The sequence below is a fragment of the Zeus faber genome (genome assembly GCF_960531495.2).
Source record: "Zeus faber genome assembly, chromosome: 16".
Lineage (NCBI taxonomy): Eukaryota > Metazoa > Chordata > Actinopteri > Zeiformes > Zeidae > Zeus > Zeus faber.
Window position 1 is genome coordinate 8,033,160 of NC_137202.1, and position 22,441 is coordinate 8,055,600.

The 22,441-nt window shown below is 40.4% G+C and overlaps 1 protein-coding gene across 1 annotated transcript in view; it reads left to right on the forward strand.

The window, feature by feature from the left end:
* cfap46 (cilia and flagella associated protein 46) overlaps nucleotides 1–22,441 on the forward strand; it is a gene marked incomplete at both ends in the record, with an annotated part of 104,039 nt that overhangs the window by 808 nt on the left and 80,790 nt on the right. Inside the window, 12 exons of the mRNA XM_080017044.1 lie at nucleotides 1–86; nucleotides 1,864–1,995; nucleotides 2,835–2,899; nucleotides 4,299–4,467; nucleotides 10,571–10,676; nucleotides 12,603–12,654; nucleotides 13,215–13,364; nucleotides 13,553–13,652; nucleotides 14,362–14,460; nucleotides 14,616–14,806; nucleotides 20,828–21,053; nucleotides 21,329–21,433. The exon at nucleotides 1–86 is cut by the window's left edge and continues 36 nt beyond it. Of these exons, the coding sequence (XP_079873170.1) occupies nucleotides 1–86; nucleotides 1,864–1,995; nucleotides 2,835–2,899; nucleotides 4,299–4,467; nucleotides 10,571–10,676; nucleotides 12,603–12,654; nucleotides 13,215–13,364; nucleotides 13,553–13,652; nucleotides 14,362–14,460; nucleotides 14,616–14,806; nucleotides 20,828–21,053; nucleotides 21,329–21,433 (1,481 nt within the window). The remainder of the gene's footprint in view (nucleotides 87–1,863; nucleotides 1,996–2,834; nucleotides 2,900–4,298; nucleotides 4,468–10,570; nucleotides 10,677–12,602; nucleotides 12,655–13,214; nucleotides 13,365–13,552; nucleotides 13,653–14,361; nucleotides 14,461–14,615; nucleotides 14,807–20,827; nucleotides 21,054–21,328; nucleotides 21,434–22,441) is intronic.

Consider the following 22,441-nt stretch of genomic DNA (forward strand, 5'->3'; position numbering starts at 1 on the left):
CCGAGGAGGCTGCGGGTCAAACAGCCACGCAGAGGCCTTGCTTCGCCACGGAGCTCTATGTTCTCTGTGCGGAGGAAGCGCTGGAGGTGAGCAGGGAAGAAAAACCCTCCCAAACCACTATCGCTGATATTCTCCATTTCCCCCAAACCCACTGCAATTATACTGCAGTTGTGGAAGAAGCACTCAAGCACTGCTACCTCCAGGGAGCCTGGTGGTGTGGAGGGACTGGAGTGACCTCAGAATAAATCGTAATGAACAGTTCCATCACATGCACCTGACACTGGAGCTCTGGGGATAGAAACACTTAAGACTGGGTGTTAATGTTTTTAAAGTAACAGTGAGGAATACAGTAGAGTTCCCAAACCTTTGCACTGTGCTCTTTCTCCCTTTATCTGTCTGTCTGTCTGTCTGTCTGTCTGTCTGTCTGTCTGTCTGTCTGTCTGTCTGTCTGTCTGTCTGTCTGTCTGTCTGTCTGTCTGTCTGTCTGTCTCGATAACTCAATACAGTTTGGACGTCAGGTCAGCTTAGCTTTATTTAGATATTCATTGCTACCTGCATTTTGACCTGAGGTGCACTCATGTTTGCATTCCACTGCACATCCTCAGATTTAGCAAATATCTTCAGTAGTAACATAGGCGCATTTATACCAAAATGATGTATCATTTATTACTTTCATTATGACTACAGGCAAGTGGTGGGCAAGGGAAATGTTTAAATCCAATATTAAATACCACTTATGCAAAGCATTCATCAACAGGAAACCCAAGATTAGAGCTTGAAAAATAAGGCACAACCCACTATGGGGGTCTGATGAAAAGCCCTTTGCAGTGTTTGTGGAGCTGCCAGGGGTGCGACATAATGTTTCGAGTAGATTCCTAGAATGAGAGATTAGCACCCCACTAACATGTAGGAAATAGGCTGAGCCTATTATCCAACGCCTGCTGTAATAAATGCATGCCATGGCAACGGCTTTTGTGATTTTGTAGGACAGGCACTCCAACAGCTCCCATGTTCATGGAGGGAAAAAAAAAAGCATCACACACTCATTTAAGGGTAAATCTATGCTGAGAGCTTGAGATTTGATACATTAACATATGAAGTCACAGTTATTCTATATAAGCCCAGTGCCTTTCATTCAAGGTTTTCCATATTTGTGTGAAAATAAATCAGGAAGAATTCCTCATGGGAATTGTCTGATTTTAGCTCTTTTTTTATTGTTTATAGCTTTACCAAGATCAAATGCATCATTATTCCACAGTACATAAAATATACATTTGAATAATTCATACCATGTTATTCTCTCATGGGATTTGATCTTTTTTTCATATTACTGTATGACACAGGACCAAGCATTTAAATTCACTCTTAAGTTATTTCCTCTACATGTTATAAATTCACACTGTTTTATTTTTAAGGTTTATATACCTTTTGAGCTATCAACAAGACAATAAAAATACAAAGAATAGTACTTGCTGAGGGAATTATAGTCCAGGATACAGTAAAACATTATCAATGCTTAAATCATCGTAAGCACAATACATTTTCCTGTGAATCAACCTGCAATAAACGTCTCCGTTCCCTCCTGTGGATCCAAATCAATAAATCTAATCAAACCAGCATTTTTACCATAAAAAAACTATAATAGACTGTATTAAAAGGTCAAGTTTAACAGATGAGAAAAGGAAAAAAAGGAAAAATGGGAAAAAAAATGCAGCATGGCTGTAATCACACTTTACATTACAAGCAAATTATTTTAATAATGCATCAGCATAGACGGGGATGTTGGCCTCATGACTAAATAATAAAAACATATTTATTTTGTCTGAAGACATACAGAACATGTGTGTGTTTGTGTTTTTCCAGTTGGGCTGTTTGGAGATCAGCGCAGCGTGTCTGAAGATGTACCTTGAAGCCAATCCACCGGCTAATCAATTCCTGTGTCGAGCGTACCTCTGCCAGGGCCAGCTCAAGTCTCCATCCACCACTGGGAGTGCGGTAAAGACACTCAATTGGACTCGTGTGTTAGGGCTAAAAGATGGATGTAATTCAAACCGACATCGCAATATAACGACACAATTTTTGCAAAGCCTATGATTAAAATTAAGATAAATAAATAAATAAACAAACAAACAAATAAATAAACAAAGAAACAAACAAAATAAACAAAAATCAATTAATAAATTAATTTATTTAAAATTGTGTCCGTTACACAATCTAACCAATAGGGCTGTTCAGGGCCAGCTCTTCCTATAGGTGATAAAGGCGGCCGACTAGCGAGCCATATCAACTGCCACAAAGAGCAGTTGATACGTTGTCTGTGTCCGATGTTATGTCGGTCATACCATGGAATGATTTATTGCTTGTGTTAAGTGAATAATACAGAAGATAAGGAACTTAAAAAAAATGCATACTAAATCGCAATCACAATATTGGTCCTAAAAAAATCCCAGTTCGATTATTTTCCCAAATCGTTCAGCCCAAGTGTGTGTGTGTGTGTGTGTGTGTGTGTGTGTGTGTGTGTTTTTGTGTTTCTGTGTGTGTGCGCGCGCGTGTGCACAAACACCCCCACACACACAGCTGATGTAGCACTATCCTAATTTGCACCCTAAATGGAGCAATTGTTTTGCTGGCTTTACAAACCAGAAGTAGTGGTTTTGACGTTTTGTAAGCATTTCTCCAATTAGGCCCGTTCTGCATGCTCGCAGCCCCTTTCATCCTGCCGTAAACAATAGTAATCTCATTTATTAATCAGGAGCCCAGATTGAATGATGTGTTTGCATTATCAAATGACATTTGTTCCTCTCTCTTCCTTTTCTTTATCTCTCTCATCTCAGGATGACTTTGAAAAGGCCGCGGTGTACTTTCTGAAGGCAATTGAGATATCGAAGGACAAGCCGAGGTGTGCAGTCAGGGGGGGGGAGTTGTCTCTGCCTTTATTTCTTTAAGTGGACAAGAAATCGACTCATTTATGATATGTATATCACCCTTCACATTGTCTGGCGATAATCAAAAGAATGCTGTAGCACGCCTGCACAAAGGCAATATTAATATAAATATTCAGGTTAAAGAGGAGGAGTAGGAGGAGGAGGAGGGGGGTCTGGCTTTTTTTGTGGAAGGGACTTCAGTCCCCCTCCAAATTATATCAGTTGTTGAAAATCTTCTTCTGATCTCTCATGCAAGCCCCCGCCAACCAGCGCCCGTGTTCACAAACAAAATACATAAACCTTTTGATTTCACACATTACCTTTTTGTTCCTCACTCTGATTGTGTGTAAAGGCTAAAGCCAATTTGAAATCTAACAAGGAGCATCAAACACAATTGTTCTTGTTTCCTTGCTCTCTGAGGCTACGTTCACACTGCAAGCCTTAGTACTCGATTCTGATTTATTGCTCAGACGGACAGAAGAAAGATGTCGTACAGAGGTCAACATACAACCACGCCACCGGTGGTTGTCGGGTGGCGTGGGACTTTGTACCTCGGCTCAAGCTCGCGGATGAAATCTTTAAATCTAGAAGGGGCATGGGGCTTTTTTTGTTTCGTTCAATAAGGAAATTTGGTAAAATAAAATAAAAACAGAATGTGTGCAAATTACGCCCTGTTCGCTCCCTCAGAAGACACACACACACACACACACACACACACACACACACACACACACACACATACACACACATAAACACAATTTCAGGTCCGGTGGAATTCATAAAACGCGGCCTTTGCTAAGTTGGTCTGTTTATATATATTGTATAAGCTGCTTAACAGTGGCGGGCAGCCGGGTGCAGGTGCCATGTTGTGCCTTGCTCTGCTCGCCGGTTCCACAGTCAGGGGGCGGAATTCCGACTTTATTCTTGAAACACAGTGAACATTTGCTGCTGACACTGTTGTGAAAAAAACCCAGATCCGAGTCACATATGAGTAAAAAAATCGGATTTGGGTCACTTTTGCCTGCAGTGTGAACGTAGCCTAAGATTGTATTCTGAGATGCAGGATCCCAATCAGCGCTGAATCCATGGGCGAAATCTTATCTCTTATCCTGTCGATAAAGGGGGCAAACAGATGATCCCAATTTGCACCAAAGGCAGCATCTATCTCATACATACATGCTCTCTGGTGAATAAATTTGCAACACTCCAACACTCCTCTCCCCAGTGCTGTCTATAATTTGTAAAGTACTTTATCATCTAGAAATACAGTGTGTTCTCTTGTGACCAGCTGTGAATAATGCTTGATGCGTTCTCATTCTGCAATTCTGTTTGCATCCGTGCGTGTGTATGTTTTCTTTTTTTTTTCCTTATCAGATATCACTATATGGTTTTCAATGCCTTTCTGCTCTACTTTCGGGCGGCGCGGTCCCTCCTGCGCCCGGGGATGCGCCGGCGCCTCGTGCCGTCGCTCATCGAGATTGTGGCGGCGCTGGGGGCGGTGGATGAGCAGGACTGCGGCTGGAGGGCAGAGCTCATGATGCAAGTCACTCCGCCTCAACATGCACTGAGAAATCATACATCAGCATGTTAGTGTAACACGAGAATAGCTTCGCTGTTTTTTCAACCTAGGCCTTGAATCCCATCATTTAGAACTGTTCAAAGCACACCCTCGCTGAACGTTTTAAATATTGAGAAACTTAGCGTCTCTGCTGCAGCTTCTCTCTTCTTTTAGGAGATGGGCATTAAAGTCCCACTTGTCTCAGTATGAACATTTTATAACAATAGTGAGTCACTTAAACTTTCCCATCATCATTTATAACTGTTCATTGCACACACTCGCTGAATACTTTATTATTGAAACTTATCGCCATGCTGGAACTTTGGACTGTGATTAAATGCATAAAAAAGTCAAATCTCCTTTTTCAAAAAAACGTAAAAAAATTTTTTTTTTGCTCACATTATAGTCCAAGCATCTTGGTGTATTTTTCATTAACACGTTTCAAATAATGGTAGGATCAGATTTTATTTCAAACTATTTTTTTGCAGTTGCTGCAGTACATCCAGAGTGTAATGTTGGCTACAGCAGGTTGCCATTTGGAAGCAACATAACTTGCTGTTTCTCGTCTCTTACATTACAGAGGATGAAGCCAAAAGAGTCAATACAACTTTTAAAATCATTTATTTTATTTTTCTGAGAGGGGCAAGTTTCTCAACAGTAAAACATTCAACAAGGTCATTTTGTGAACAGTTTTTATTAATGTTGGGAACCAACATTTGAATAGGGCCTGGGCTGAAAAATGGCGAACATAGAGTATCCTTTACAGAGTTGCCTTTCTTGTACTTCAGTCAGCTTCACTCGGAACTTTTCCCTGTTTGTCTCTCCAGACTCTTGGTTGAATGCTATGTGGATGCTGGAAGGATGGAAGATGCTTGCAAATTTGCTGTTGTAGCATCAGAATTCATCCAGTCATACATCCCTCTCCTGTATCCCAAAATATTCACCATTTTGGTAACGAATTAAGTATTTATTTATCCTTTATAAAATTTGTGACTCACCACAGCAAAACCCGCCATCTCGCGCATTTATAAAATCGCCAGGAGCAGCCAAATAAGTTGAAAAAACCTTTCTAGAATGAAAATGAGATTGTTCAAGATTCGTGTTCCTTCGTGTTTTTCAAAACCGAGTTTGATTGATAAATAGTAGAAAAATGTTAAACCATCAACTTAAATATTCCCGTTAGATTACATTGGGAAACACAGTTTACTTTCCGAGACGCTGAGCAACGCTGAATAAGGCCGATCGATCGTTTCCTTTAAAGCGTCCGTCTAGGTGAAGAGCATTCCTCCATATTCCATGTGATGTGAAGTCACAATGTGAAACTGTTTTGATCGAGTTCAACCTTTAAATCGTACTACTTTTACACACACATGGAGATATTATTGTGTAGGGGGTGTATACCAACGAAGAAGTAATGCTGACGTCACTTCCGTAAACAAGACGAGCATCCTTCGGTTTCACTTGTCTGTGAAAACTTTCATATCTGTGTTGTAATGGATTACGAGTAGCGGGTGGCGGAAGATCTCAATCAGGGGTGCCCACACTTTTTCGGCTTGTGAGCTACTTATAAGATGACCAGGTCAAAATGATCTACCTGTATTAAAAAATGTTAAATAGATTTATTTATATATATACTGAGTATACTTTATATATACAATATATGTTGGCGTACCTTGCATCACTGAATGAACCCTTATGGCACAGTATGCGGTACTGTATGCTACCTACAGTACAGTAAGGTAGTGGAGCCTATGTGTGTGTCTCAGTGAGGACCCCTGGTAAGGTCAGCATTGACAGTTCTTCTGACTTGCGGGAAAAAACTCAATCTCAGTCTCTCTGTTCTCGCTGTGTGACTGCTGAGGCGCTTGCCTGACCGCAGCAGCTGTAACACTCCATGTTGGGGTGGTGAGGATCCTTCATGATCCTGCGGGCTCTGTTACTAGACCTGGTGTATAAGTCCTGCAGGGAGGGGAGTGTAGTTCCAGTGGTACGTTCAGCTGAACGCACCACCCTCTGCAGGGCCCGCCTGTCATGAGCAGTACAGTTCCCAAACCAGGCAGTGATGTTGCCTGTCAGGATGCTCTCCACTGCTCCAGAGTAGAAGGACTTGAGGATCCTCACGAGACCCGGAATTTCCTCAGCTGCCTGAGGTGGTAAAGACGCTGCCTCGCCTTTCTCACCAGAGTGTCTGTTTGTAGAGTCCATGTTTAATCCTCTGTGATGTGGACTCCCAGGTACTTGAAGCTGCTCACCCTGTCGATAGAAATCCCATTAATCACCAATGGCGCCTGCGTCCTCGGTTGTAATCCTCGCCTCAAATCCACAATCAGCTCCTTAGTTTTGCTGACGTTCAGGTGTAGTCTGTTGTCCTGGCACCAGAGTGACAGGTCAGCCACCTCCTTGCGGTTGGCCTTCTCATCGCCGTGGGTGATCAGGCCCACAACAACGGTGTCGTCAGCAAACTTGATTCATGGTCACTACCTTACTCTGATCATTTGCACTGAATGGAGTCGGCCAGGGTTGCGTAGTCCGGACAGTAGCTGGTGGTAGCCAGCCTCAAGCAGGCTTCCAAATGATCATCAGTCATGGTGGAACGGTATTTGGACTTAATAATCTTCATGTGGGGAAAAGGCTGACTCACATACTGTAAATAGGTAGAGCCGAATAATGCAGTCAAGGAGGTCGCACATTTCCTCATGTTTGGGTACTTTTCCTCTGTGAGTAAGTTCTAAACTGTGCATGAGCCCTGGACTTCAGCTCAATGTCAGCCTCTTGTGTCAACACCTCATCCTCCACTGCAGACGAGTTCAGGTGTAACAGTGTTGCAATTTTTGATGCGAGTAAATCAACCTCAATATCTTCCCTAAATGGGTAGCACACAAATGTAGCAATTGGCTCAAGTAAAGCAAAGTCTTGAAACCATTTTCCCTAGTCTGACAGACAGTTTTCAACCTGCTCTGTGTAGTGTGCACTCTCAAGTTGCGCACACGCCTTCCCTTGGGTTTCCAGCTCTGATGCGAGGTTTTGAAAATTCCCCAAATCATGACGCTGCAGCTTTGAGGACAGAAGTTTAATCTTTTGTATGGAAGCATTAACTGAACTGATCACGTTGGCCACGGTTTTGTCTTTTCCTTGAAGCTCTAAATTATCTCATTCAACATGTTGGTCAGATCGGTTAAAAAATATATATATATTTGAATGCCGCACGATCTACTGTTGCGATCTACCGGTCGATCCCGATCGACGTATTGGGCACCCCTGATCTAAATCATATGGCGGACCTTAATCTGAAGAGTGCGATAGATCCAAGTCAGTGTAAGCAGTGCGTACTGGACTTCATTTTCCGCGATGATAGTCAGTTCTCCGACAGCGATGCTGAATCTGATATTGTCGTTATCCCGGACTCGGAGAACATTTTAAACAGCGCACATTTATATATTACGTGACACACTGAGGCTGATATGCAGAGACTCATATTATCGATACTCTACATTTTGTTGAGTTTTATCCTTTTAAACTCTAAATAATTCCACTTTTATAAAACATGTATAATTTTACTGTTAAATAAAGGCCCTTTAAAAAACAGAAGACGTGTGTCGATGGAGCTGTTCAACATTCCCTCAAAACACAAGAACAATGCAGAGATGTCCCTATCTGCTGATGCCCCATTCAGCATGGTCTCAAGTCCCCATTCAGCAGGGTGTCAAATGGCCATGTGACAAGTAGCCATGCGGCTTTGATGGTCCTCCAAACATTTGCATTCTGGAAGCTGCCTGAATGAAGCCATGTGTCGGGGAAAACTTTGAGGGTGAATATCTCAGAAACACAGTTTGCCACACCTTTGTCATTAACAAATCATAGATTTAAAAATTGCTTGATTTGCACAAGTGACACCTTGTCTTGAAGCTCTTATTCTTCACTTTCAAATAATGCAAAAAATAAAAAGTCAAAAGCTACCAAATGCACCTGAAGTCTGCGAGGGGTCACATATGTGACCACCACATACTTTAGAGTCATTTGGCGGCTTTCGACTTTTTTTCCGCATCTTGGCTTTGACTTTTTATTTTTTACATTATTTGAAAGTGAAGAATCAGAGCTTCCAAACAAGGTGTCACTTGTGCAAATCAAACAAATATTTAAAAAGCTATGATTTGTTAATGACAAAGGTGTGGCAAACTGTGTTTCTGAGATAATCACCTTGAAAGCTTCACCCAGACTTGGCTTCATTCACCTAGCTCCCAGAATGCAAATGGTGTAGCCAAAGCCACATGGCTACTTAACATACTGCTGAATGGACCAATCACTGCTTTGTTCTTGTGTTGTTAGGGAACGTTGAATGTATTTTTGTTTTAAAAAAAGCTTTTATGTAACAGTAAGAATATACATGTTTTATAAAAGTGGAATTTATTTTCCGGGGTTTCTTGAAAATATTGTTTCATAGTCACATTCGCATTGAAATCCGCTGTTTGAAATGTTCTCCAAGTCCAGAGTTATATCAGATTCAGTGTCGCTGTTGGAGAAAAGACTATCATGCGGAAAATAAAGTCCAGTCCACGCTGCTTAAACTGACTTGGATCTATCGCACTGGTCAGATAAAGGTCCGCAAAATGATTTAGATCTTCCTCCACCCGCTTCTCCTTATCAACCGGAGTTTTCACAGACAAGTGAAACCGGAGCCTCGTCTTGTTTACGGAAGTGACAGTGACGTCAGTGACGCGCCCCCTCCAAAACATTGTCTTTGTGTGTGTATATATCACGTAATATTTAGAGGCTGAACTCAATCAAAACAGTTTCACATTGTGACTTTACATCACATGGAATATGGATGAATGATCTTCACCTGGACAGTCGCTTTCAAGGAAACGATCGATATGCGTCGTTCAGCGTTGTTTAGCGTCTCGGTGAGTGAACTGCGTTTCCCCATGTAATCTAACAGGAAAATTTAACTCCACGATTTAACATTTTTCTACTATTTATTGATCAAACTCAGTTTTGAAAATACGTTGAGATAAAAAAAACAAAACACAAAGGAACATGAATCAGGAAAAATCTAATTTTCCTTCAAGAAAGGTTTTTTCAACTTATTTGACTGCTCGCGAGTTTAGAAATGCGCAAGATGGCGGCTTTTGCTGTGGTGGGTCACATGTTCAACAGTCTAGTCTTTGTCAATTTTTGTAAAATGCATTACGGCCTACAAAGTTTTAATTTAGCGGACTCTGTAGCGTGACTGTTATTTTGGTGCAATTGTTTTATCTTTTTACAATTATCTTTCTACTTTCTCAACAGGTGAAGCACAAGCTTTTTGAGGCAGGTTGCCCAGTGACAACCAAGCGCCATCCCATTTTAGAAGTAATATCTAAAATACAGAGTCTGAAAAAGTAAGTCCATTTTCCTAACGCCTTCTAAACTAAATTGTGTGTGTATGTGTCTGTACGTCTGTCTGTCTGTCTGTCCATCTGTGTGTTTTTTTGCTATATATAGCTCTTCAGACAAATCAAGGCATAGCTTTGTCAAAGATATAGCTTTTTCAAGCAGTGTGTGTGTATGTGTGTGGGAGGGGGTCTTGATTTGCTTTGATGATGTTTGCTCAAAAAAACCCCCCGAAACTATTTGAGGCACATTGCTTGAGAATGATGCTTGAAAGAATATGCTTGGAATTACCACCTTGCTTTTTACTGAACGCTCCCTTCCAGGCCCTCAGCCTACGTTAACAAGGTTGCATAATTTGTGTCCCATAATGTTCTGTGCCACTTAAGGGAATTATTATTATTATTATTATTATTATTTTTTTTTTTTTTAAAGAATGGTTTCATGTGCGATGTACAGTACAGTACAGTATTTCTCTTCATTACCATCACAATACCAGTTCTTTATAGCGATATTGCTGTTATTTAAGCCAGAACTACTGGGCCAGTGCTCCACTGGGTCTCAGTCGAGCCTGTGGCATCCCATAGCGAATTTTTATCAGGTTGCGAGTTAAGCATGGTTGATGGCTGTAGAGTGTTGGGCATAAGTCCTGTCCTACCCACAATCTTAACCCCTGCATGCACCCTTACGCCCGCTCCCCTTGTCCGCGGGCGTGTACCAGGCGTGTCAGAGCTCCTCACGACTCAAGAGCTCTGCTACGAGCACAGACAGCATGACTCACTCAAAGCCCGCCATCATCAGCTTCAGCATAGGTCACACTGCCCGAGGTCACGGCATTGCTGGGTGGTCCATACTATATATCATATTATATGTAATTATTTTTATAATACAGTATATAATAATAATAATAATAATAATAATAATAATAATAATGTTTGGAGCAGACTGAGGGAATCTCATCTACCGATTTACAGTTTGGAGTCTCCAAGCTGAAATTAATCCTGATGAAATGAGCCTCTTAACACTGACAGATATGGTGAATTAACACTTACAGTATATTGAAAGTTTTGTCATTAGTGTTTTTTTCACAGTATTTTTCTTTTGTACTTTTTTTGGAATATTGTGGCTGACCTCGAGGACTGGGTTTTTGGACAATTGCTTCTTTATTGTCTTGGACTTTCGGCAATTTTTCGGCAAAAACAAACGTTATTACTTTCCATCACAATAATAATACATACATGTTATTATATAATAAATAAATGTTATATTTAATTTGTATTTCATTGTATTTTTTTTCTGTTGATAATCTACAATTGGAAAGTAAATTTTAATAAATTATTTATCTATATTGTAATGCAGACAACAATTATGGAACTTTAACAGTAATTTGGCATTATAATTATTATGGAAGAACTTATACTTAACACTTTCTGCCTTTTTATTTAAGTTGCTACATTAAGCTGTAGGAAACTCTATTTACAGTACATGAAGTTTCATCAAAACCATAGTTTATTTTTGTCTTTAAACCAAACCATCTCATTGTGTGTTAGTACATGTGCAGTCTCAGTGACAGCAGGTGGCATTGGCTCTCTTACGTGTTTACGGAGGTTTACCATACTAGTCTAATTTAGGCAATCTTAGTAGTAACTTCTTTCCTTGGATTACATTTTCAATAAGTTACGTTTCCATGAAATGGAAAAACATGTTATTTCTCTGAGTAATTACCATATCACGGCTTCTATTTTTCCGACGCCTCGCTGGATCTTGAACGCATCACTCACTCGCACAGTCCAGTGGACTTGACTCAATGTGGTCACGGGATTTTGTGGACTTGTGTTTTTAGTATTTTTTCATGAATCCAGCAAAGTAATGGGAAGCAAAGAGATACAGTACAATATCAATTGAACAGATCCACAGACATCTACCAGGTAATAAGATATATATACACAGACATCTGGTTTGTAATCGCTAAACACTACAAAGCGAGGGAGTCTGCACCACATGCTTGACACGGTGCCAATGTACATTCTGGATCAGAACCTGCCCATTTATAGTAAATAGTATGATGGACATCATAAAGCTTACTGTTAATCTCATCTTGTCCATTTTGTTTATGAACAGTGGATGCTTGGGGTGAAATTTGGTAGGTTTTTCACTAATTTCTACTCCGTATGTGGATCGATTTGGATGAAACTTAAACCACAAGATGTTTGTGACATACCGGTTCAAGCGGCACCTCAACCTGTAACTTTGTAACTTCTGTCATTGTTGTGTATCAGATAGTTTTAGACCTGTTGTACTTAAGCGTTCAATGAGTTAGACCGCGTCTATGATTTGGGTCAAATTTGGTGGGCGTTTCATTGATTTCTGCTGGATGTGGATCAATTTGGATAAAAGTTGAACCATAAGATGTTGGTGACATACCGGTTCAAACAAGACGTGAACCTGTTGGTAACTTCGGCCGTTGTTCTGTTTCAAATAGTCTTAGCCTGAAAGATTCAGTTTTTTCCCGAGCAATTACAATAGGGGATAATAATTATAATAATGATGATGATGATGATGATGATAATAATGATGATAATGATGATGATAATAAATTATTTAAGAAAGAAAACTGGAAAAGCTGAGCTCATCTTTACTGGTCACTGCACACACCACGACACATCCATACATGTAGCTACCTCCGCCGGCACACGCAATTAATGGAGGACGTGAATTGTGTTCTCGGCTTTTTTCCTTCCTGTGTTGGGCAGGCCAGGAGTGGTGGGCAGCTTACAGTGCCCAGGGACCAACTTCAATGTCTGTGTATGTTTCTTCTGCATCTTTTTAGTGGGAATTCTTACAATGTCATATGGAGCATGGGGAGAACATGCAAACTCCACACAGGAAGGCCCCTAATCAGGAGATTAGATGTCAACATCATTGAGTCTGTCATTTCATGAAGAGACAGAAGCAATTGAGACCTGAGCCTAAATCCGCAGAAGAACTGAGGCAAATTAACCTACCAACCAACCTGCCGAGTACTTTAAAACACTGTTCGGGAGGAGGGTGGTGCTGTGGGCAAATGATGATCACACCAAATATTGATTTTGTTTAAGGTTTTTTCTATTTATCCCACTTTGTATGTCGTTAATTGATAAACTATTCATAGCATTATTTTTGAAAACATCATCACTTAATTGTATTTTTTCGCAAGTGCCTAAAACTTTTGCACAGTACTATATATCAGTATTATTCATTATTGGTGGTTATACAATTATTATTGTGTTAGTATATAAGGAAATCATGCTGCTGCTGTAACTTGAACACCAGAATTTCCCCCAGGCAATTAATACTCCTAACTTATCTTATTCTGTTGTCAACAGCCGGGTGGCAGAAAAAACGAAGAATCAGCTCAGTAAGGAGGACGTGGCAGAGCTCACGGAGATCTTCCATCTTCTGGTGGACCGTGCCTCAGGACCCACTGCGGCCCGGCCATCTTCCAGATCCCTCCCTGCCATCCCTCCGGCTGACAGGTCTGTAGCCACCACCGCATCTCTGCTCCACTTCCCATCTTCGTTGCTACAAGTCATTCTTCACAATAAATACAATACAGCGGATGTGACAGTAGAACCACTTATGGTAGATCCTGTACCACAGTTAGCACATGGTTTTCATTAGTTTGCTGAACTGCTATGACTCATGTTTTATCTGGTTTGTGCAGAGTTGCGTTGCTGCTGGAGCTGGCTGCGCTGTCCTTGCAGCTGAAGCAACAGGAGGTGACTGCCGTCTGTTTAAAAGCTCTGAAGTCAGCGAAAGAAGCTGTGAGTGATCAAAATAAAATCAACCGGCACCTCCATGCTTTGGTATAAATCCATAATGAAACAACATGTCATCAGTTTGACCACGCCGCTCAGCATGGCTCCAGATGATGATTTGTTCAAACAGTGCAACGTTTCTGAATCAGGCTTTAGATTTCTGTTTTTTGTAAAGTTCTGTAATAAGGGTAGGTTTTAATAGTAGTTGGGTTAGGTTAGTTAAGGTTAGGCAGCTAAGTAAGATAAAAAGAACGCGTGTGCTTCTTGTATGTGAAATATGACTAATCGTTAAGAAATGTACGGCAGGGGGTCCCGAACTGGGATCATTACCCCCTAGGAGCCATCAACGGAATTACAGGAGATCCACAGTAAAATTATTATTTTTTAAATATTATAATCTTTTTACAATTATACAAACTCAACCTCACTAATGGTGTTAAGATTTTTCTTTTTCATTTTTGGATGTTTAAGTCACATGTTTGACCACAAGACGTTGCTTATAGGGAGATAAAGTGCGGGTGGTCCTTAGCTAGAGCTTGTTTTTTCGAGGGGGCCCTGTCATGAAAAAAGTCCTGGAACACCTGGAATGCAGTACCATCTTCTCTTCTAGACACCAATGAATGTGTTTGGTTTTAATTCCATTCACCAAGTTTGACATTTCTGTGTTAAGGGTGACTCAGCATTATGACATGATGTGTGATGTGTGATATTTCAGACTGCCGGCCAGTACATAATGATGGAATGTCTTCAATGTGAACTCAACCTCCTGAAGAAAGAGGGGAAGACAAATGTCTATTCCAAAGCTGGAGTAGAGGTGCTCTATCACTTGAATGAAAGTGTCTCAACTCTCCATTGTTATCACATGCAGTAAACCGGCTTTATCACCCTCCACCTTAAGTGGAATACAGATGTTAAATACACTATCACTAACGCAGGAGGGATTCCTTATCTGTGGCTGTCATCCCACAGGCTCGGCTGAAGGAGATAACGAAGCTGGATCAGTGGCTCCAGCAGGCGGTAAAGGAGGGGGATGCTGGCGCCATGCAGGCGGTGTGTGCGGCCCAATGGAGTGTCTGCCTGCCCCTCCTGCAGCCCGGCTTCAAGCACCGAATCAAGGCTGAGCTCCTCAGGGTGGCCACTGTCTTGGAGGACACACAGAGGTGTGCAATTTCTTTAAAATGCATCACGTATCAAGCAGTCTGATTTGTCAATATCATAAATGTGACCCACCGCATACTTTAGGGTTATTTGCCGGTCATTTGAAAGTGGAGAATCAGAGCTTCCAAACAAGATGTCACTTGTGCAAATCAAGCAAATATTTTTAGAGCCATGACTTGTTGATGACAAATGTGTGGCAAACCGTGTTTCTGAGATAATCACCTCCAAAGTTTTACCCACACCAGGTTCATTCAGCCAGCTCCCAGAATGCAAATGGAGTTGGCTGACAAACAAAGCCTCATGGCAACTTAACAGAATTCTGAATGGGGCAATCACGAACAGCTCAACAACACACAACTAATTTTGTTTTTAAAAAAAGCTTTGATTTAACAGTAAGAATATACATGTTTTATAAAAGTGGAATTATTTTGGAGTTTAAAAGGATGGACAACACAACAATATGTAGAGTCTATCAATATTATGAGTCTCAGAAAATCCGAAATCTGAAAATCTGTCACTAACCTCAACGGACTTCATCACGTCATCAACTTCTTCCGTTGTAACAACAACGGACGTATCGTCGGTCTCCTCCGGTGCTTCTTGAAAATATTCTGTTCCATCATCACATTAAGTTTGAAATCCGCTGTTTAAAATGTTCTCCAAGTCCGGAGTAATATCAGATTCAGCATCGCTATCGTTCTCCGCGTCGCTGTCGGAGAACTGACTATCATCGCGGAAAATTAAGTCCAGTACGCGCTGCTAACACTGACTTGGCTCTATCGCACTGGTCAGATTAAGGTCCGAGATATGATTCAGAGCTTCCGCCACCCACTTTGCGTAATCCATGGTGATACGGAGAAGAACATTTTCACAGACAAGTGAGACCAAAACACCCCGTGCTGCGCTTTAACCGTCTGTTTATGGAAGTGACGTAGGTGCGTGACATGAGGGGTTTTTCTTCTTTGCCATTTCACAACAATGGCTCCGTGTGTGTAAGAGTAGTACGATTTAAAGGTTTAATTCTATCAAAACGGTTTCATATTGTTACTTAACATCACATGGAATATGGATGAATGATCTTCACCTGGACTCTCGCTTTAACGGAAACGATCGATCGGCGTTGTTCAGCGCTGTTCTGCATCTCGGTAGGTGAACTGCGTTTCCCCATGTAATCTAACGGGAATATTCAACTCCACAGTTTAACATTTTTCTACTATTCATAAATCAAACTCGGTTTTAAAAATACGTTGAGAGGAAATCAAATTTTCCTTCAAGAAAGGTTTTTTCAACTTATTTGGCTGCTCCTGACCATTTTAGAAATGTGCAAGATGGCGGCTTTTGCTGTGGTGGGACACATATTAAGTCTCAACACCTTTTTAAAATGTTTGTAACAATGCATTATGTAAAAACACCTAATTTTGTAATAAATTGCCAAAATGTAATAAATTTGACTTTTATTATGTAATAACACCTACATTTTTAAGAACTTGCTGAAGGCAATACATAATATGTTTTGACATTATCACATATGGCAGGGGCCACAACTTTTTTATGATGAATTTATAATAATTCAATGCGTTATGTAATAACGCATCAAACGTGCTGTATTTCATCATTTATATCATGCTGTCATTTATATCAAGTCTCACCCTTTCGTGCTTCAAAAATTTTCAGTTGAAGGCTCACACAGGCATGGAAACAAAAGCACACATTATGGAAAAGATTATTACAAAATGCAGCTAAACTTATTGCACATTCCGTACATAACACTAACATAAAAAACACGGGTGTAATCATGTAATAAAAGTCAAATGTTTTACATTTTGGCAAGTTGTTATGAAATAGAGTAGGATGTTAACAAATGGCCATCTTTAAATTTCTTTCATGCATGCTTCAAATTTTTGAAGGTGAGCCATACCTGTAGACACATTCACAAGGCTGTAAAAGTTAATCCCACCCTTTGGGTAACCGTCACTAGAGCCAGAGATAAATGTAAAGGGACAAGGACGGATCCCTGTGGAACACCAAACTGTAGACTGAAGACTTTTTACTAAATTATTAAAGTTTAAAAAATATTATTGCTATGGACTTACTTTGTGGACTATTTTCTATATGGGCATGAATTGACGTACTGAAACATGAATGGCAATGTTCAGTCTGAATGTATGCGATGGTCGTGTCAAAAGCTGCATTAAATATCTGGAAATGCAACACAATTGTGAAGTGCAAATCATAAGTAATCAGATCAGGTAACATCCAGGTAAATGTAGTCACAGTTCAATGAAAGCTCTCCAATCCGAATGGAAATTGTCAAAAACATTATATCCGTCCACATCCGTTATTGGACAGATAAACAAGTTCATCTGCTACGGCCTTGTATATTTTCATGTTCCCTGTAGCTCTTTGGTGTTTCAAGATCTGGATTGTTTTTTTTTTAGGTTAATGGTTTTTTAGTAGTTTCAATCATATAGGCAGAGGGAACACTTCCAGTGGAGAGTGACTTACATATTTATTATATAGCAAGTAAATGGCCATTCAGAATCAGAAATCATTCTTTGATGAGTTTAGCAGAGATTGCATCTTGTCCGCAGGTTGTAGCTAGATGCTATTATCAGTTTGGAGAGGCGTCTGAAAGGAGATTCTAATCACGGTTCGAATTACAGGGGGGATTAGGTGGGGTCTGACTCCTCCTAATTAACACCTGGACCCCCCCTTAAAAATAAAAAATAAAAATAGGTAAAAACAACACATCGGGGGTTGAAACATTTATATATCCTTACATGTATTCGTAAATATAACAATATATTTCCCATATTCCTGCCTGAAAGAATCTTGTAATACGATTTCAGGCACCCCTAAAGTGGACCATGCCATTACGCCGAGCATGCTTGTTGTCCAAACGATTACGCAAGCTCAGTGCGCATGATGCTCGGTGAGGTGAGGTGAGGTGAGGAGGAGAGATGGAGATGCAGATCAGAGTGAGAGGAGGGGGAGCGTGGTGCGTCGCAGGGGTGTAGTCCACGTGATACCTAGGTATATCCCGTATACCCATTAAGAAAGCTCCAGGATTTCCATATACCCACTTAAAAATGTGCAAGGATACGTAAGAACACAGTTTTGTGACAGAACTTTCACATCAGTGATTTTGTTTCGCAAAAAGGTCTTAATTTGTGCCAGATCCTGCCAGAACATGATATGGGACCTCCCAGATTGGAACCGGCACCTCTGCACAAGCTGCGAGCTTGCGGCGCAAGCTTCAAACTCCGCCAAAGACGGCCCCCGCCAACGTGTGAATTTTGGGAGAACTGGCACATAATTTCTCCCCTGTCCGCATTCCCCTTCATCCAAACGAAACAAATAGAAATAGTGTGTGTTTTAACTGATATTACGCATGGCAGCTTGAACCCCCCCCTACGTCCAGGAGAAAAGTTGATCCCCCCAATTGTCATTGAATAATTCGCACTCTGATGGTAATGAATTGCAAAAGTTAACAATAGCCCTATTTGCAGTAATAAAGCATCCTGACGGATGAAGTTCTCCTTGGTGGAGCGTAAAATTAGTCTTATCATTTCTAATTAAAGCATTTCTAAAATAAATATATGTTAGAATTCCCTGAAATCCAAACAACAAGCAGGCAATTAAGCAATTCACAGTAAAGGAGGAGAATCTGAATTTCTCCCATCGGGGGGGGGGGGGGGGGGGGGGGGGTTATTTATTTACAGAAGAGATGGGAATAAAATAAGGAAATTTACTGTTATCAAAAACTCCTAGTAGGGGCGCCTTTCAGGAGTGGGTCGTGTGATGCCAGGTCCTCAGCGCCGCGGTGGCTTCTGTAAACAGAATGCTGCTTGGCGCCAGCTCATGTGTCTTTTTTTAGCCGCTCTGCTAATTAGTTGCTTGTTATCAGTTGGGTCCTGAGTCCCCGTGCAGAATGAGCCCAGCTGCACATGATATGGGATCAAATCACAATGGAAACTCCATTCACATTTCATTTCCGTTCAGTTCTGTTGACAGATTACATTAAAGGACTAAGGTTTTTGTTGTTCCAGGCTAGAGCTATATCGAACCTTTTTCACAGGGAAGCACAATTTCTGAGAATCTCTTCTCTACATCTGGGGACTACACACACCCTAATGCCCATCCATTCCTCGATCTCTGAAGGTGGTGGTAATAATGCCCTGAGCATGATAATCTCCACGAGGGCTGCAGATATTCCCTATAATCTATTTTGAATCTGTAGGCTTTATTATTTTTTATATTCGATAATATTCTAATATTTTTTAGGCATCTCCGATCAAAGGGATCTTTTCTCCAAACAAACAAATAAAAACTCGAGATGTATTTCATTTACTCTGTCTCCTGCTGTTGCTCTGCTGCAGGGCAGATCACAGATCGCTCCTGAAAACTTTCTACAGTCCTGTACAGAACATTTAAACGGGGCAGGTGCTCAAAAAGCAAAGGCACAGAGACCCCCAGCTCCAGTTCTAGGCATATTGCCACCTTGCGCACACGAAGTAGCACAGCGCAGAGCTGATCACTAGGAGGATGCACACATCGCACCTGCCCCCCCCCCATTTGCGTGCCGCTCTATATGCAGATCTTGTAATAATAATATAGCAACATATAATAGAATCTTATAGAGAAGGATTTCAATTTATTTTGTTTTCTGAGTTTCTTACTTGTATGGAAAAGGAAAAGCATAAACCTTACTCAGAGAATTGGAGAGGAGTTTTTTTTGTTTCTCCTCCAGACAGAGGTGCGCGCTTTTTATTCTGCATGAAACAACATTTTTAAACACAACTGAGTTAAGAGACGTGCGCATGTTTAATGTTGCAAATGCGGTCTCCCCATTCCAGATGGGTGATCGGCCAAGCCTACTGCTGCATACTCCTTTCTGCTTTCTTTATTATTCCTTTTTTACTCTCTCGTTTATATTGCGGATAAGTCCAAATACATGGAGTATCAACGCAAAAACAGCGCAACTACTGATAAGTTGGTAGCCTTGTCCACCATCTTGGGTGTACTATAAAACTCATTGCTTTACATCCTGCCTCCTGCGCACTCTACCCAGGCTCCACCCCTCGTCTCAACCAAACAGATTATTTCCATGTGGAGTAAACATGTCTGACATGGACAATCTCTGTTTTTTTTGCTACAGTACATGTGTGAAAGGGTGAATCCGGACAATGTCCGGACCTGATTATCTGGACATTGTCCGGATTCACCCTTTCACACATGTACTGTGCATGCACAGTGCATGAAAGCAGCTTCCCTTGTACACACAGTGAGTCGCAGGATGAGAGGGAGACTCTCGGTGTGCTCATGCATCTCGTCAACGCGGACTTCGCACACACAGTTACTGGGAATATTTCTCTCTTATATTGAACCTTATTGCTCATCACATGTGAATTAATTTGCTAACTCTAGCCAAAGTGTTTGTGTGTGTGTGTGTGTATATATGTGTGTGTGTGTGTGTATATATATGTGTGTATATTTATATATGTGTATGTGTGATCATATGTATGTGTGTATATACAGTATATGTATGTTTGTATACAGTATATATGTCTGTGTGTGTGTATGTATATATATATATATATATATATATATATATATATATATATTCATTTTGTTGCTCTTGGTGTATCCTTTTTTCACCATTAGTACTGGTTAACAGGAATATAAAAAATACAATAACACAATAATAATTATGATTTATTCTTGTTATTGTTATAACAATAACAAAAGTATAAATATTATTTGTCCCACTTTTTTACAACTTGCAAAGTTGCAAAGCGTTTCACAGAATAAAAAAGGGTCCATAATTCACAGTAAAATATTAAACAAATATACATTTAAAATAGTAATTTTCAAATGCAAGAAATGAAAACACATGTATTACACAACAAATAAAGGGGAAATACAGTAACATGATGGTAGAGGGCCAGGGTGGGGGGTAGGTGGATATTCTGCACACAGGGATCGGATAAAAATATAAGGTTTTGTTTGGACTCCTTCCTTAGCACGCTGCTGGAGCTCCGCTGCCAGGTCCACTCAGAGCTGGCTAGAATCCAGGACGAGGAAGGGCGTCTAGATACCGCCATCGTGCATGTTGAGAAAGCCATGGTGCTGGACGAGGGCGCACAGCGAGAACGGCTGTCCTTGTTTGCACACTCCATACGACTCAGAGCAACCCTGGACCCGACCCTCTCCAGGACCGAGGACAAGGCTGCAATGCTGCTGCAACAGGTTTTCTGTCCCTTTTTTCTGTGATCCAATAAAGTAAGTATTTGTGGGACTTCGGCATCGTGATGTTGCGTGAAGCAATATTTTAAAGTTATTATGGTAACACTGGCTTTACGTCATTTCACTGATGCAGACCAATTTTCAATGTCTGTGAGGTTGTCACAGATGCTGGTCTTAAAAGATAGCATGGGTTCGCTGTATTTCAACGCAGGCCTTATTAAAATGTTTGATTATTTAAGAACTGTTCATAACACAACCTCAATATAAGACGTTTTCAGAGTGGAGGAACCATTTTCGTAGTTCTAAGAACAGTCGGAGGCATGTTGTTCTCGGGGGAGCTCCTCAGTGGACAGTTCCTCTCAGGGAGTCCCCAGAACTGTTTGGTAAAACTTTCCAAAACTCTAGACTATAGTCACACTGTTTTGATATGTGATAGGTTTCCCGGTTTTATTGACTCTTTTGCACTTAGACAAATCACTACATCCATGCTAATGTAAGGAACTAGAAACAGGAAGTTGTCCTTGATGTACTGCTGCAATTGCAAAAAGGATCTTCAAATAGAATGTGATTTTACTTAATAGGGGACTACAATGCCGGTTTCCCATTTCAAAAGGAGATTATACTTTTTTTCTCATTTAATCACATTAACAAGCAGCAGAGCGGTAAAGTTGCAAAGTTTAATAAGGCCTGGGTTGAAAAATATGATAAGTGACTAGTAAGTAACAGGTAACAAAAATGAATTGATAAAAATGGAGGTGGTGGAAATGCATGTGAATTGAAAAATAGTGATAAATTATAAAGTGATATGATTAATTTAAATGCGATCTGATTAAAACAGTCGTGATATGATGAAAACTTAGCCATGTTTCATTATTTTCCCTGTCCTACATTCATCATTCACCATTCACAACACAATCCATACCAATACCATGCGCAGGACAGGATTATACATTTTTTATATATTATATATACAGTATATTATTGGTCGCTGTAAAAAAAAAAAGAATCATAGCAGAATTTAAATATGAAATATATATTAAAAACCTAGAAGAAAGAAAAGAAGAAAAGTAAAATAGGTATGTTGTGTGTTTCTGGCTGCTGCGTGCATTGCAGTCTAGGCATGGGCCGATCTGAAACAATATTGTGGACTTGCAAACTAAAATAAAAAAATACAGGAAATGTCTTCAGTTTTAGTGTTTTTCTAGTTAATTTGATAAAATTTGACATATAGTCATTACAATACAATAAACAGTTTTTATCTTTGTAGACAGACAGCATTAATAAGAAGCACAGCTCAAACCTCATCTGGTGGAAAGCTACTTTTAAATGAATAGATCTAAATTTGAATTTACCATTGTTAACAATGAGGGGACAATACAGGACTGTTGAAA